The following is a 15,222-nucleotide window of genomic DNA, read 5'->3' on the forward strand; positions in this document are numbered from 1 at the left end:
AAAGTAAGCTGCGTTTCGGTAACCGGGATGAATAGCCAAAATTTGTTTACGTCTAAACTCCAAAAATCACCAAAATCGCACTATAAACACCTCACGAAAAAACCTCTGTATTGTATGTCCCTACAGTCGGAGCGGCCACTAACCATGATGGCGCGCAGGCCGCGCGCGCCGGTCTTGCGCTCCATGGCCAGCGCGGCCACGGCGCGCAGCGCGTCCTCGCTGAACGTCAGCTCGCACTTGTCCATCGCGAACAGCAGCTTGTATTGTATGTCCCTACAGTCGGAGCGGCCACTAACCATGATGGCGCGCAGGCCGCGCGCGCCGGTCTTGCGCTCCATGGCCAGCGCGGCCACGGCGCGCAGCGCGTCCTCGCTGAACGTCAGCTCGCACTTGTCCATCGCGAACAGCAGCTTGTATTGTATGTCCCTACAGTCGGAGCGGCCACTAACCATGATGGCGCGCAGGCCGCGCGCGCCGGTCTTGCGCTCCATGGCCAGCGCGGCCACGGCGCGCAGCGCGTCCTCGCTGAACGTCAGCTCGCACTTGTCCATCGCGAACAGCAGCTTGTATTGTATGTCCCTACAGTCGGAGCGGCCACTAACCATGATGGCGCGCAGGCCGCGCGCGCCGGTCTTGCGCTCCATGGCCAGCGCGGCCACGGCGCGCAGCGCGTCCTCGCTGAACGTCAGCTCGCACTTGTCCATCGCGAACAGCAGCTTGTATTGTATGTCCCTACAGTCGGAGCGGCCACTAACCATGATGGCGCGCAGGCCGCGCGCGCCGGTCTTGCGCTCCATGGCCAGCGCGGCCACGGCGCGCAGCGCGTCCTCGCTGAACGTCAGCTCGCACTTGTCCATCGCGAACAGCAGCTTGTATTGTATGTCCCTACAGTCGGAGCGGCCACTAACCATGATGGCGCGCAGGCCGCGCGCGCCGGTCTTGCGCTCCATGGCCAGCGCGGCCACGGCGCGCAGCGCGTCCTCGCTGAACGTCAGCTCGCACTTGTCCATCGCGAACAGCAGCTTGTATTGTATGTCCCTACAGTCGGAGCGGCCACTAACCATGATGGCGCGCAGGCCGCGCGCGCCGGTCTTGCGCTCCATGGCCAGCGCGGCCACGGCGCGCAGCGCGTCCTCGCTGAACGTCAGCTCGCACTTGTCCATCGCGAACAGCAGCTTGTATTGTATGTCCCTACAGTCGGAGCGGCCACTAACCATGATGGCGCGCAGGCCGCGCGCGCCGGTCTTGCGCTCCATGGCCAGCGCGGCCACGGCGCGCAGCGCGTCCTCGCTGAACGTCAGCTCGCACTTGTCCATCGCGAACAGCAGCTTGTATTGTATGTCCCTACAGTCGGAGCGGCCACTAACCATGATGGCGCGCAGGCCGCGCGCGCCGGTCTTGCGCTCCATGGCCAGCGCGGCCACGGCGCGCAGCGCGTCCTCGCTGAACGTCAGCTCGCACTTGTCCATCGCGAACAGCAGCTTGTATTGTATGTCCCTACAGTCGGAGCGGCCACTAACCATGATGGCGCGCAGGCCGCGCGCGCCGGTCTTGCGCTCCATGGCCAGCGCGGCCACGGCGCGCAGCGCGTCCTCGCTGAACGTCAGCTCGCACTTGTCCATCGCGAACAGCAGCTTGTATTGTATGTCCCTACAGTCGGAGCGGCCACTAACCATGATGGCGCGCAGGCCGCGCGCGCCGGTCTTGCGCTCCATGGCCAGCGCGGCCACGGCGCGCAGCGCGTCCTCGCTGAACGTCAGCTCGCACTTGTCCATCGCGAACAGCAGCTTGTATTGTATGTCCCTACAGTCGGAGCGGCCACTAACCATGATGGCGCGCAGGCCGCGCGCGCCGGTCTTGCGCTCCATGGCCAGCGCGGCCACGGCGCGCAGCGCGTCCTCGCTGAACGTCAGCTCGCACTTGTCCATCGCGAACAGCAGCTTGTATTGTATGTCCCTACAGTCGGAGCGGCCACTAACCATGATGGCGCGCAGGCCGCGCGCGCCGGTCTTGCGCTCCATGGCCAGCGCGGCCACGGCGCGCAGCGCGTCCTCGCTGAACGTCAGCTCGCACTTGTCCATCGCGAACAGCAGCTTGTATTGTATGTCCCTACAGTCGGAGCGGCCACTAACCATGATGGCGCGCAGGCCGCGCGCGCCGGTCTTGCGCTCCATGGCCAGCGCGGCCACGGCGCGCAGCGCGTCCTCGCTGAACGTCAGCTCGCACTTGTCCATCGCGAACAGCAGCTTGTATTGTATGTCCCTACAGTCGGAGCGGCCACTAACCATGATGGCGCGCAGGCCGCGCGCGCCGGTCTTGCGCTCCATGGCCAGCGCGGCCACGGCGCGCAGCGCGTCCTCGCTGAACGTCAGCTCGCACTTGTCCATCGCGAACAGCAGCTTGTATTGTATGTCCCTACAGTCGGAGCGGCCACTAACCATGATGGCGCGCAGGCCGCGCGCGCCGGTCTTGCGCTCCATGGCCAGCGCGGCCACGGCGCGCAGCGCGTCCTCGCTGAACGTCAGCTCGCACTTGTCCATCGCGAACAGCAGCTTGTATTGTATGTCCCTACAGTCGGAGCGGCCACTAACCATGATGGCGCGCAGGCCGCGCGCGCCGGTCTTGCGCTCCATGGCCAGCGCGGCCACGGCGCGCAGCGCGTCCTCGCTGAACGTCAGCTCGCACTTGTCCATCGCGAACAGCAGCTTGTATTGTATGTCCCTACAGTCGGAGCGGCCACTAACCATGATGGCGCGCAGGCCGCGCGCGCCGGTCTTGCGCTCCATGGCCAGCGCGGCCACGGCGCGCAGCGCGTCCTCGCTGAACGTCAGCTCGCACTTGTCCATCGCGAACAGCAGCTTGTATTGTATGTCCCTACAGTCGGAGCGGCCACTAACCATGATGGCGCGCAGGCCGCGCGCGCCGGTCTTGCGCTCCATGGCCAGCGCGGCCACGGCGCGCAGCGCGTCCTCGCTGAACGTCAGCTCGCACTTGTCCATCGCGAACAGCAGCTTGTATTGTATGTCCCTACAGTCGGAGCGGCCACTAACCATGATGGCGCGCAGGCCGCGCGCGCCGGTCTTGCGCTCCATGGCCAGCGCGGCCACGGCGCGCAGCGCGTCCTCGCTGAACGTCAGCTCGCACTTGTCCATCGCGAACAGCAGCTTGTATTGTATGTCCCTACAGTCGGAGCGGCCACTAACCATGATGGCGCGCAGGCCGCGCGCGCCGGTCTTGCGCTCCATGGCCAGCGCGGCCACGGCGCGCAGCGCGTCCTCGCTGAACGTCAGCTCGCACTTGTCCATCGCGAACAGCAGCTTGTATTGTATGTCCCTACAGTCGGAGCGGCCACTAACCATGATGGCGCGCAGGCCGCGCGCGCCGGTCTTGCGCTCCATGGCCAGCGCGGCCACGGCGCGCAGCGCGTCCTCGCTGAACGTCAGCTCGCACTTGTCCATCGCGAACAGCAGCTTGTATTGTATGTCCCTACAGTCGGAGCGGCCACTAACCATGATGGCGCGCAGGCCGCGCGCGCCGGTCTTGCGCTCCATGGCCAGCGCGGCCACGGCGCGCAGCGCGTCCTCGCTGAACGTCAGCTCGCACTTGTCCATCGCGAACAGCAGCTTGTATTGGTTCACCTGAAACAATTGTTTATGCTTTAAATAAAATTATAAACAAAAAAATTGTGGAAAAAATCATCGCCGCGAAAGTTACTGAAACAGCAGACGTTTATTAAGACAACAATTTGTCACTTGGCCATTAGAAGAGTATTAATATTTACCATAGCATTCTTAGGCTCGGTGAGTATCCTGACGAGCAGATCTTGGTTGAGGGAGTGGAACGGCACCAGCACCGGGAACCTGCCTACGAACTCCTGCAATACGACATACGTACAATTTATAAACTGAAATAGATATCATACACTAAAGAAGAAGGGTTCAAATCATATTTGAATTAGATAATGTTTGTTCATTTAAAACTTATGTAACTAACTACTTATGTAGCCAGCCATCAGCAGCCTTACCGGGATCATGCCGAAGTCGATGAGGTCCCTCACCTGCACCTTGCGCAGCCAGCCGTCGCGTTCCTCGTTCTCCAGCAACAGTAACAGTAGCCAGCCATCAGCAGCCTTACCGGGATCATGCCGAAGTCGATGAGGTCCCTCACCTGCACCTTGCGCAGCCAGCCGTCGCGTTCCTCGTTCTCCAGCAACAGTAACAGTAGCCAGCCATCAGCAGCCTTACCGGGATCATGCCGAAGTCGATGAGGTCCCTCACCTGCACCTTGCGCAGCCAGCCGTCGCGTTCCTCGTTCTCCAGCAACAGTAACAGTAGCCAGCCATCAGCAGCCTTACCGGGATCATGCCGAAGTCGATGAGGTCCCGAGCCTGCACCTTGCGCAGCCAGCCGTCGCGTTCCTCGTTCTCCAGCAACAGTAACAGTAGCCAGCCATCAGCAGCCTTACCGGGATCATGCCGAAGTCGATGAGGTCCCTCACCTGCACCTTGCGCAGCCAGCCGTCGCGTTCCTCGTTCTCCAGCAACAGTAACAGTAGCCAGCCATCAGCAGCCTTACCGGGATCATGCCGAAGTCGATGAGGTCCCTCACCTGCACCTTGCGCAGCCAGCCGTCGCGTTCCTCGTTCTCCAGCAACAGTAACAGTAGCCAGCCATCAGCAGCCTTACCGGGATCATGCCGAAGTCGATGAGGTCCCTCACCTGCACCTTGCGCAGCCAGCCGTCGCGTTCCTCGTTCTCCAGCAACAGTAACAGTAGCCAGCCATCAGCAGCCTTACCGGGATCATGCCGAAGTCGATGAGGTCCCTCACCTGCACCTTGCGCAGCCAGCCGTCGCGTTCCTCGTTCTCCAGCAACAGTAACAGTAGCCAGCCATCAGCAGCCTTACCGGGATCATGCCGAAGTCGATGAGGTCCCTCACCTGCACCTTGCGCAGCCAGCCGTCGCGTTCCTCGTTCTCCAGCAACAGTAACAGTAGCCAGCCATCAGCAGCCTTACCGGGATCATGCCGAAGTCGATGAGGTCCCTCACCTGCACCTTGCGCAGCCAGCCGTCGCGTTCCTCGTTCTCCAGCAACAGTAACAGTAGCCAGCCATCAGCAGCCTTACCGGGATCATGCCGAAGTCGATGAGGTCCCTCACCTGCACCTTGCGCAGCCAGCCGTCGCGTTCCTCGTTCTCCAGCAACAGTAACAGTAGCCAGCCATCAGCAGCCTTACCGGGATCATGCCGAAGTCGATGAGGTCCCGAGCCTGCACCTTGCGCAGCCAGCCGTCGCGTTCCTCGTTCTCCAGCAACAGTAACAGTAGCCAGCCATCAGCAGCCTTACCGGGATCATGCCGAAGTCGATGAGGTCCCGAGCCTGCACCTTGCGCAGCCAGCCGTCGCGTTCCTCGTTCTCCAGCAACAGTAACAGTAGCCAGCCATCAGCAGCCTTACCGGGATCATGCCGAAGTCGATGAGGTCCCTCACCTGCACCTTGCGCAGCCAGCCGTCGCGTTCCTCGTTCTCCAGCAACAGTAACAGTAGCCAGCCATCAGCAGCCTTACCGGGATCATGCCGAAGTCGATGAGGTCCCGAGCCTGCACCTTGCGCAGCCAGCCGTCGCGTTCCTCGTTCTCCAGCAACAGTAACAGTAGCCAGCCATCAGCAGCCTTACCGGGATCATGCCGAAGTCGATGAGGTCCCGAGCCTGCACCTTGCGCAGCCAGCCGTCGCGTTCCTCGTTCTCCAGCAACAGTAACAGTAGCCAGCCATCAGCAGCCTTACCGGGATCATGCCGAAGTCGATGAGGTCCCTCACCTGCACCTTGCGCAGCCAGCCGTCGCGTTCCTCGTTCTCCAGCAACAGTAACAGTAGCCAGCCATCAGCAGCCTTACCGGGATCATGCCGAAGTCGATGAGGTCCCGAGCCTGCACCTTGCGCAGCCAGCCGTCGCGTTCCTCGTTTTCCAAAGCTGCTGAATCCAGCGGAGACGCGTCAGCAGCCGCTGCCTGCAACCACAACAATAACATCTTATTTATTTATTTATTTAAACTTTATTGCACGATATAAAATTCTACAAATGGCGGAGAGAATGCCTTAAGGCATTTTCTACCATTCAACCATTGGGTCAAACAGAAACTTACAGTTTCCAGACCCTTCACAGTAGAAGAGATAACGTACGCTATCAAACTCCTTAAACCAGGCAAAGCAGCTGGAGAGGATGGCATATACAACGAATTTATAAAGAATTTGGGGCCTAACTGTAGAAAATGGCTGACGAACTTCTATGCGGACATACTGGCCAGAAATAAACTGCCTTCTACCTTTAACTACGCCAAAATAGTAGCCATCCTCAAACCAAATAAACCAGCAGATGATCCAAAAAGCTACAGAACAATAGCCCTGCTTAGCTCCCTATACAAACTATTAGAAAAGCTACTTGCTAACAGAATCACACCCCTTATTGAAAAAGTCGTTCCCATGGAGCAGGCAGGATTCAGAGAGGGTCGTAACTGTACAGATCAGGTACTGTCCCTCACAACGCATATTGAGACAGGATTTCAAAAACAACTAAAACAGTAGCTGTCTTCGTGGACTTATCTGCAGCTTACGACACGGTATGGCGGCATGGCCTACACTACAAATTAATGAAAGCCGTCCCCTGTCGAAGAATCACCAGCCTAATAATCAGTATGTTATGTAATAGGGAATTTGTCGTCCATCTAGGAGATAAGCAGAGTCGTCCTGGAAAACTACACAACGGCCTACCACAAGGATCCACACTGGCGCCACTGCTGTTTAATCTGTACACCCATGACCTCCCAGAAACAGCGTCCAGAAAATTTGTCTATGCTGATGACATTGCTTTAACCCACCAGCACAGCACTTTTGAATCGTCCGAAACGCAACTCACCACAGATTTGCAATTTCTTAACTTGTACTTTAAAAGGTGGAGATTGGTACCAAATGCTAGCAAGACAGAGATTTCCACATTCCACCTAAATAACAGACTGGCCTCATACACCCCCACAGTAAACTTTGACGGTAAAACCCTTGTGTACAATCCACAGCCAAAATATCTCGGCGTAACCTTAGACCGCTCTCTTACATACTGCTCCCATCTCTGTAAGTTGAGCAAAAAACTAGGAACCCGTAATAATATTCTGCACAAGCTGACTGGAACTACTTGGGGAGCCAGCGCTGACGTGTTTCGTCGGGACTCAGCCTAGTTTATTCCGCTGGTGAATATTGCGCACCCGTATGGCTCAATAGTGCACATGTGGAGAAGGTCGATGTCCAGCTGCGAAAAACCATGCGGTGCATAACCGGTACCATACAGTCCAATCCGACACAATGGCTGCCGGCTCTGAGCCACATTGCTCCGCCTCATCTCAGGAGACAACAAGCCCTGCTAAAGGAAGCAAACAAAATTGCCTCAATTCCAAAGCTACCCGTCTTTTCTGATTTTTTCTGTCCGCCTAGGCTACGCTTAAAATCCCGACGTCCACCGGCCAATACGGCACAGGAACTTAAAGAAAGCAGTTTTAACATCAAGGATAAATGGAGGGAGGACTGGATTGCTAACTTGCCCAGGGCATCCCATGCCAGCTACGATCCTACCAGCAAACCGCAAGGCTTTTCGGCTCCGAGACGGCAATGGTGCCAACTAAATAGACTTCGCACTGAAAGCGGGCCATCCGGAGAATTTATGTTTAAGTGTGGGTGGCGAGATATACCGAAGTGCGACTGTGGAGCACCGGTACAGTCCATTTACCACATTGTCCATGAGTGTCCAAAAAGAAAGTACAAAGGAGATCCTCTGGAGTTACTTAAGCTAAGCGAAAACGCAGACCATTGGGTGAAGACCTTAGATATTAATTTGTAAATTTGTAAAGCGACCAAGAATTGAAATATGCCATACGACTAAATAACCAATGAGTTTTTAGTAACTTATGTACGAAATATCATTGATATATACCAGTCGCTTTTCGGTGAAGGAAAACATCGTGAGGAAACCGGACTAATCCCAACAAGGCTTAGTTTACCCTCTGGGTTGGAAGATCAGATGGCAGTCGCTTTCGTATAAACTAGTGCCTACGCCAAATCTTGGGATTAGTAGTCAAGCGGACCCCAGGCTCCCATGAGCCACGGCAAAGACTATGCGCGTGAATCGCGGCGCGACTTCGCGGAGCGAACATACCGCGACGTTGACGTAGACTCCACACTCGCACAACTTCACGGCGATTTCGCAGTTTGGTTCGCGGCAAGATGGCGCCGAAGCGTCAGCTGATCGGATTTAGTTTGCGGCAAGGCACTGATTCAAACTGGGAACTGTCAAATTGATTTTTGGTTAATCAAGTTCGCACCCAATATAACCAAGTAGCCGCCATAGAATGTTATGACAGTTCAGATTAACCGACTCGTGAGCGAATCGCGGCGCGAAGCGATCGCGAGTGTGGAGTCTTGCAAGTTCGCGCTTCGCGTCTCCTTTGACGCGGGCCAAATACCGACAAAAAACGGGGAAAAAGGCGCGAAGGCGTGAACAATCTGCGAAATCGACGCGAGGGCCCTCCACACTCGCGTTCGCGGCTTCGCGCCTCGATTCGCGCACGAGTGTGGAGGGCCCTTAGAGTTGACAGCGATTTCGTGTTGCCAGGAAGATAGGTTCGAAGGCATCAGTCTCTGGAAGGTAGAGGCAGAATTGTTGCAAAAGCTATAAATAATAGTTCCAAATCTTTCCAGAGTAGCGCTAGAGTAGCTAAGAACCAAGGCGTTATTGACGAAGTGAAGTGCGCTGTCTATGATTAGTACTGACATATTCTGTAGTATGTATTAAAATATTGACCTATTTATTGTTTTCAACTATGGATTTTTTTTTAATTTATTATAATTATTATGTTTTTTTCTTAATTACTTCTGATTATTTTATTGTTTTCTACCTACTGACTGACTTTTACAATTTTTTTAACTATTTATGTTAAGTTTGACATTATGTTTCCACGCTTGCTTGAATAGTTCTAACATTTTTTTATTACTGTATATTTGCAAATAAATAAATGATTACTCGATAATATAACGAAAATTTAATTAAATTATCTATTAGTCCGACTAATAAATTGTTTCTTGTTCACTATTCACGTTTCTTTGTTTTATCTCTTTCGGTAAATCTTGAATAAAAAATAAAATAATATGCCAGCCCCTTAATGCCGATTGTCAATGTCACTATGCGAGGGTAACAGCAATATAATTATACGCGAGCAACAGAGATAGCAACAGGCGGCAGGCAGGCAGGTCCAGTCAAGTGTTAAAATATGGGTGTACACATCTTACTCAAAAATATGTTCCATAGCATCTTATTCCAGAGTAATAAGAGCGTAGTACCATATTTATGAGACGATTCTTTCGATACATATTTTTTCTCAAACTTGTAATGAAATGTTACATGACTTACTTCAAATTAGGTCCGGAAATACTACATATCAGATGCGATGAGTGAAGATGCTATGTAAAGGAATTTCATACAACCTTACACACCTAGGCCTTTAAACGTCAAATTATGGCACGTCTTGGCATTCAACCATAAAAAACCTATAAGCAAAATTCTGCTATTGTTTTTTTTATTTTTTGTGTTTGTTAAATATTATTAGCTGGAATTCAAAGGGGAACAAAAATTTCATTATTTTTGCGCTACGACGCACGGTTTAGGAGATACAGCCCTATAAAGTTTTTTTTAGCCATATTGAAATGCGTGCGTCGTAGCGTAAAAATAATAAAATTTTCGTTCCCCTTTCAATATCCCGAAAGTAATAATAACAATCATCATCATCATCATCCTATTTTTTATTTTATTATTTCTTTGCAAGTTTGAGAAAAGAAATATGTATAGTGCTTTTCTCAAACTTGCAATTAAAACAAAAAAAATAGTCAATTTGTTTTGTGGCGACCTACTCGGCTCGCCACTCTACCAGCGCTGTACAACCTTACGCGCGTAAGTCCGCGCGCCTGCGCGATGCGCCACCGCCGTTGCCTAGCAACGAAAATGTACAACAAATCACCGTACCGTACCTATATTTGTTGATGGTTGAATGCTAAGACGTTGTGTCATATTTGACGTTAAAAAACAAAAGAAGGTTGCTTTACAGTCCTAAGTGTGTAAGGCAGTATGAAGTTCCTTTACATATCATCTTCACTAATTTCACCTGATATGTAGTATTCCGGACCTAATTTGACGTAAGTCATCATCATTTCATAGCAAGTTTGAGTAATGTACTATTGCACTTGATTGCACAAATGAGTCAGGAGAGCGTGTTGTACCTGCAGCGCGGCGCGGCGGCCCGACCTGGCGTCCCAGGCGCCGAAGCCGAGGTACTTCTCGTTGTTCCGCCGCTGGACCAGCCTGCAAAATAAAATAAAAAACAATTTACAGTACATATGGGGCTACTTTATAGCACTAGTGCGAGAAGTAGCATATTACGTTACTGTGTCGAACATTTAAAGGGCCATATGTACTGTAAAACGTTGTACGATACATGTGCGAATAGGTAATTCGCAACTCGTGTCGATTTAAAACACTCCCTTCGGTCGTGTTTTAATATATCGCCACTCGTTTCGAATTTCCTATTTTTCGCACTTGTATCGTAATGTACTATTTTAATCGTCTATTAAATTTAGTAATACGAGGTGCCCGTGAGCATTGCGAGAGATTCCGGTGCATTCCTGATGGCAACAGAAGCAAAAAATGTTATGAATTTTTGTGAAATTCGACAAACGTTTTTTTTTTCCCTTTTTTTGAACACTGTACATAAAACGTATTTTTTATTGATAAACACATAACCTAAAATTGACTTAAAAGTTTTTTATTTATTTGGAGGTAGCCTCTCGAATACATTTTTTTAACAGGATGTTGGTGGTGTCCACCTGCACCGCGTCTCCCCTCAGCCGTCGGAGTTACATAGGTTGCCAGTAATAATAGTGACCTGTCGAGCCCGTTGTAGGCGCCGCTGGCCACGAACAGGATGTTGGTGGTGTCCACCTGCACCGCGTCTCCCCTCAGCCGTCGGAGTTACATAGGTTGCCAGTAATAATAGTGACCTGTCGAGCCCGTTGTAGGCGCCGCTGGCCACGAACAGGATGTTGGTGGTGTCCACCTGCACCGCGTCTCCCCTCAGCCGTCGGAGTTACATAGGTTGCCAGTAATAATAGTGACCTGTCGAGCCCGTTGTAGGCGCCGCTGGCCACGAACAGGATGTTGGTGGTGTCCACCTGCACCGCGTCTCCCCTCAGCCGTCGGAGTTACATAGGTTGCCAGTAATAATAGTGACCTGTCGAGCCCGTTGTAGGCGCCGCTGGCCACGAACAGGATGTTGGTGGTGTCCACCTGCACCGCGTCTCCCCTCAGCCGTCGGAGTTACATAGGTTGCCAGTAATAATAGTGACCTGTCGAGCCCGTTGTAGGCGCCGCTGGCCACGAACAGGATGTTGGTGGTGTCCACCTGCACCGCGTCTCCCCTCAGCCGTCGGAGTTACATAGGTTGCCAGTAATAATAGTGACCTGTCGAGCCCGTTGTAGGCGCCGCTGGCCACGAACAGGATGTTGGTGGTGTCCACCTGCACCGCGTCTCCCCTCAGCTTGCGCGAGTTCCTCTCGGGGACGGACACTACAGCACCTTCCAGCATTTTGAGCATGCCCTGCTGGACGCCTTCGCCTGGAACGAGAATACATACATATCAGCAAAGAGAATTTGAAATAGAGGTGTATTGTCAAAGAAAACTTTGTAGCGACGTAAATTTACTGCCATCTTTCGACGCATAATTAAAACTTTTAGAACGCCATTTGACTTAGATCCTTATTCTTTCACTGATGTGTGACTTGTTAAATATCAAAAAGCGGCAGAAATAAAAAGTCGGACTCGCGCACGAAGGGTTCCGTACCATTATTTATAAAAACGGCAAAAAAAATATGTTTGTTGTATGGGAGCCCCCCTTACATATTTATTTTATTCTGTTTTTAGTACATCATCTGTGAAAATTTCAACTGTCTAGCTATCACGGTTCATGAGATACAGCCTGGTGACAGACGGACGCACTGACGGACGGACAGCGAAGTCTCAGTAATAGGGTCCCGTTTGACCCTTTGGGTACGGAACCCTAAAAAGTTCAGCTATATTTGAAAATTGGTTAAATAAATAAACGAAGTGCATACTTAGCAAGAGTTAAGGTTCATAATTTATATTGATTACTTTGAAAAAATCGGACAAGAGCATGTCGGGCCATGCTCAGTGTAGAAGGGTTTCGTAGTTACCATTCTGTCAAGATAAGCTAAACGGGAGCTATAGTGAGTATCATGTACATTATAAGCATATGGACGCGTTTTTATTAAGAAGGGAAGAAGAAATTTTTGCAATAATTCAAAAACGGCTGGAACAATCATGTTCACTATAGTTTTCATTGAAAGTAATTGTTAAGCTTTTGTTTAAAGTTGTTTTTTTATTTATTTTGGACCCCATGATTGAAAAATTAGAAGGGGGGCACACATTTTTTTTTGCTTGGAGCTATTATTATCGAAAATATTCATGTCATCAAAAAATATTTATTGGAAACCCTTATGTGTTTTGGAACGATACCCACACTAATAGGTTAAATCGAAAAAAAGTAAAAAAAAAAAAACAAACATTACCCTAACTAATGATTAACGTATCCATTCCAAATTGCAGCTTTGTAGCACTAACGACAGGCGAACATGGCGAAACTATAAAGGTTCCTAGTTGACTACGGAACCCTAAAAAACTTAATGATAATTTCAGAACGGCTTGGTATCGACAAGGTATAATATAAATAAATAAATAATAAATAAATAAATATTATAGGACATTATTACACAAATTGGCTATGTCCCACAGTAAGCTCAATAAGGCTTGTGTTGAGGGTACTTAGACAACGATATATATAATATATAAATATTTATAAATACTTAAATACATAGAAAACATCCATGACTCAGGAACAAATATCCATGCTCATCACACGAATAAAAGCCCTTACCAGGATTTGAACCCGGGACCATCAGCTTCGTAGGCAGGGTCACTACCCACTAGGCCAAACTGGTCGTCAAAATAATATATAATCATAACCCTTCTAGTAGTCGGGTAATATTACCTCCTAAGACCCTGAGTAATTTTTTTTGTACTTAAACCAAAATCTATTTTGAACTTTTATTGTGTAACTAAGGAATCCAAATTCAAAAACAAAACAATTGCTTCTGGGTCTCAGGAGGATAAGCTAGGAAATAATTTGGAACGTAGTAGCGTACCCCCGACGTCCCTGAGTTGGTGTATGCCGGGCACGGCGCCGATCTTGTCCACCTCGTCCAGGAACACGATGCCGGTTTGCGCTCGCTCCACACTGAAACCAAACGGCAATAATTACTTAGGTTCTCTGAGAAGCATAAGACACTCGTAAACATTCCTTAATATATTTTACAGTACTTAAGCGCACTAGTGCGAAAATTAGCATATTACGTTACTGTGTCGATCATTTAAACGTTGTACGATACATGTGCGAATAGGTAATTCGCAACTCTTGTCGATTTAAAACAATTTCCTATTTTTCGCACTAGTATCGTAATGTACTATTACAGTACATATGGTGCTACTTTACCGCACTAGTGCGAAAATTAGCATATTACGTTACTGTGTCGAACATTTAAAGGGCCATATATACTGTAAAACGTTGTACGATACATGTGCGAATAGGTAATTCACAACTCGTGTCGATTTAAAACACTCCCTTCGGTCGTGTTTTAATTTATCGCCACTCGTTTCAAATTTCCTATTTTTCGCACTTGTATCGTAATGTACTATTACAGTACGCATGGTGCTAATTTGCGGCACTAGTGCGTTAATTAGCACATTACGTAATTATGTCGATGTATTTTGATCGATAAATTTAAAAGGCCATATATACTGTAAAACGTTGTACGATACATATGCGAATAGGTAATTAGCAACTGGTGTCAATTTATCGTCTTCAAATCACTCATCATCACTCGTTGCGATTTTCCAAATCTTCACAGTTGTATCATAATGTACTATTATTAAAAAATATGAAACGGGGGACCTTTAAAAAACAGACCTTCCATTCTACATGTAGAGGAGACCAATTGCAATATAACATATGATTACCAGTTTAATTTCAAAGTCAAAATCACGTCAATCTGTACAAGCTCGTTCTCGACGTGGCGTGGCCGACCAACCAGGCTGCCATATCTAGCCTACTAAGGATTTATTAAAATACTACAGGGCGACACTGCCACCGCCAACAATCTTCAATAAGGATAATACTGACTTGAAATTGGCGTCTTGGAGTAATTTGGCGATGACGCTCTCGATATCTTCTCCGACGTAACCGGCCTGCGTGAGGGTGGTGCAATCGCATATCGCGAACGGTACGTCGAGGCATTGCGCTATCGTTTGGGCGAGGAGAGTTTTGCCTGGAATTTAAAAAGAAAATGCAATTAGTTTGGTTGCAAGGAAAGAGTCGTGTGGTCTATCCCTAGAGCGATATTTATATTTCTTGGAACAAAGTTCCTTATCTCACGGTATGGACTTGGCGGCTTGGGGCTAGGCGAAAAAAAGTGTACGAGTTTTCCGTCACGACCCTTTCTTAAGTTCGTTCCAACCGAGAGTTCCAAAACACTCGCGCATTTTTTGAAACGAAGTTCCTTATCGCACGGTAGGGATTTGGCGGAATGGGGCTACGCGAAAAAATGTGTAAGATTTTTGCGTCACGAAAACCCGTAACGACCCTTTTTTATTTGGACACGGACACGAATATGACGAGTTTCCGTCACGAGCTTTTTTTTTAATTCGTTCCAACCGAGTGTTCCACGACACTCACGCATTTTTTTTTTCATCCAACTTTGATAAAAGTTGGTAATTTTGAAGAGCTCCTGATTTTTGGCAGAATTAACACGCCTTAATTTGGAACAAAACCATTATGTAATTTTGTTGAGTTACAAAAGTATCATGCGTGTTCGTCCTCTGAGTTATGAAGATTTTGTAGGACATACATTAAAATTGCGCTTACATGGTACAGAATAGGTAACTCTTTATATTCACCAAATTTTATCGAAATTTTCCGAAAACCAAACAATAATCGGCCGAAATTTCAATTGAATTGACATAATATAAATAAATAAATGGCCTTTCCGGGGTTTGAACAGGA

The 15,222-nt window shown here is 49.6% G+C and overlaps 1 protein-coding gene across 1 annotated transcript in view; it reads right to left on the bottom strand.

The window, feature by feature from the left end:
• The window catches only part of LOC133527255 (ATP-dependent Clp protease ATP-binding subunit clpX-like, mitochondrial), a 66,611-nt gene that overhangs the window by 14,802 nt on the left and 36,587 nt on the right, over positions 1-15,222 (bottom strand). The window contains exons 6-12 of the mRNA XM_061864193.1: positions 14,344-14,488; positions 13,310-13,401; positions 11,552-11,705; positions 10,315-10,396; positions 5,895-6,008; positions 3,782-3,874; positions 3,510-3,638 (exon numbers count right to left, since the gene is read on the bottom strand). Coding sequence (XP_061720177.1) covers positions 3,510-3,638; positions 3,782-3,874; positions 5,895-6,008; positions 10,315-10,396; positions 11,552-11,705; positions 13,310-13,401; positions 14,344-14,488 — 809 coding nt within the window. The remainder of the gene's footprint in view (positions 1-3,509; positions 3,639-3,781; positions 3,875-5,894; positions 6,009-10,314; positions 10,397-11,551; positions 11,706-13,309; positions 13,402-14,343; positions 14,489-15,222) is intronic.

Source organism: Cydia pomonella, chromosome 17 (assembly GCF_033807575.1).
Source record: "Cydia pomonella isolate Wapato2018A chromosome 17, ilCydPomo1, whole genome shotgun sequence".
Taxonomy (NCBI): domain Eukaryota; kingdom Metazoa; phylum Arthropoda; class Insecta; order Lepidoptera; family Tortricidae; genus Cydia; species Cydia pomonella.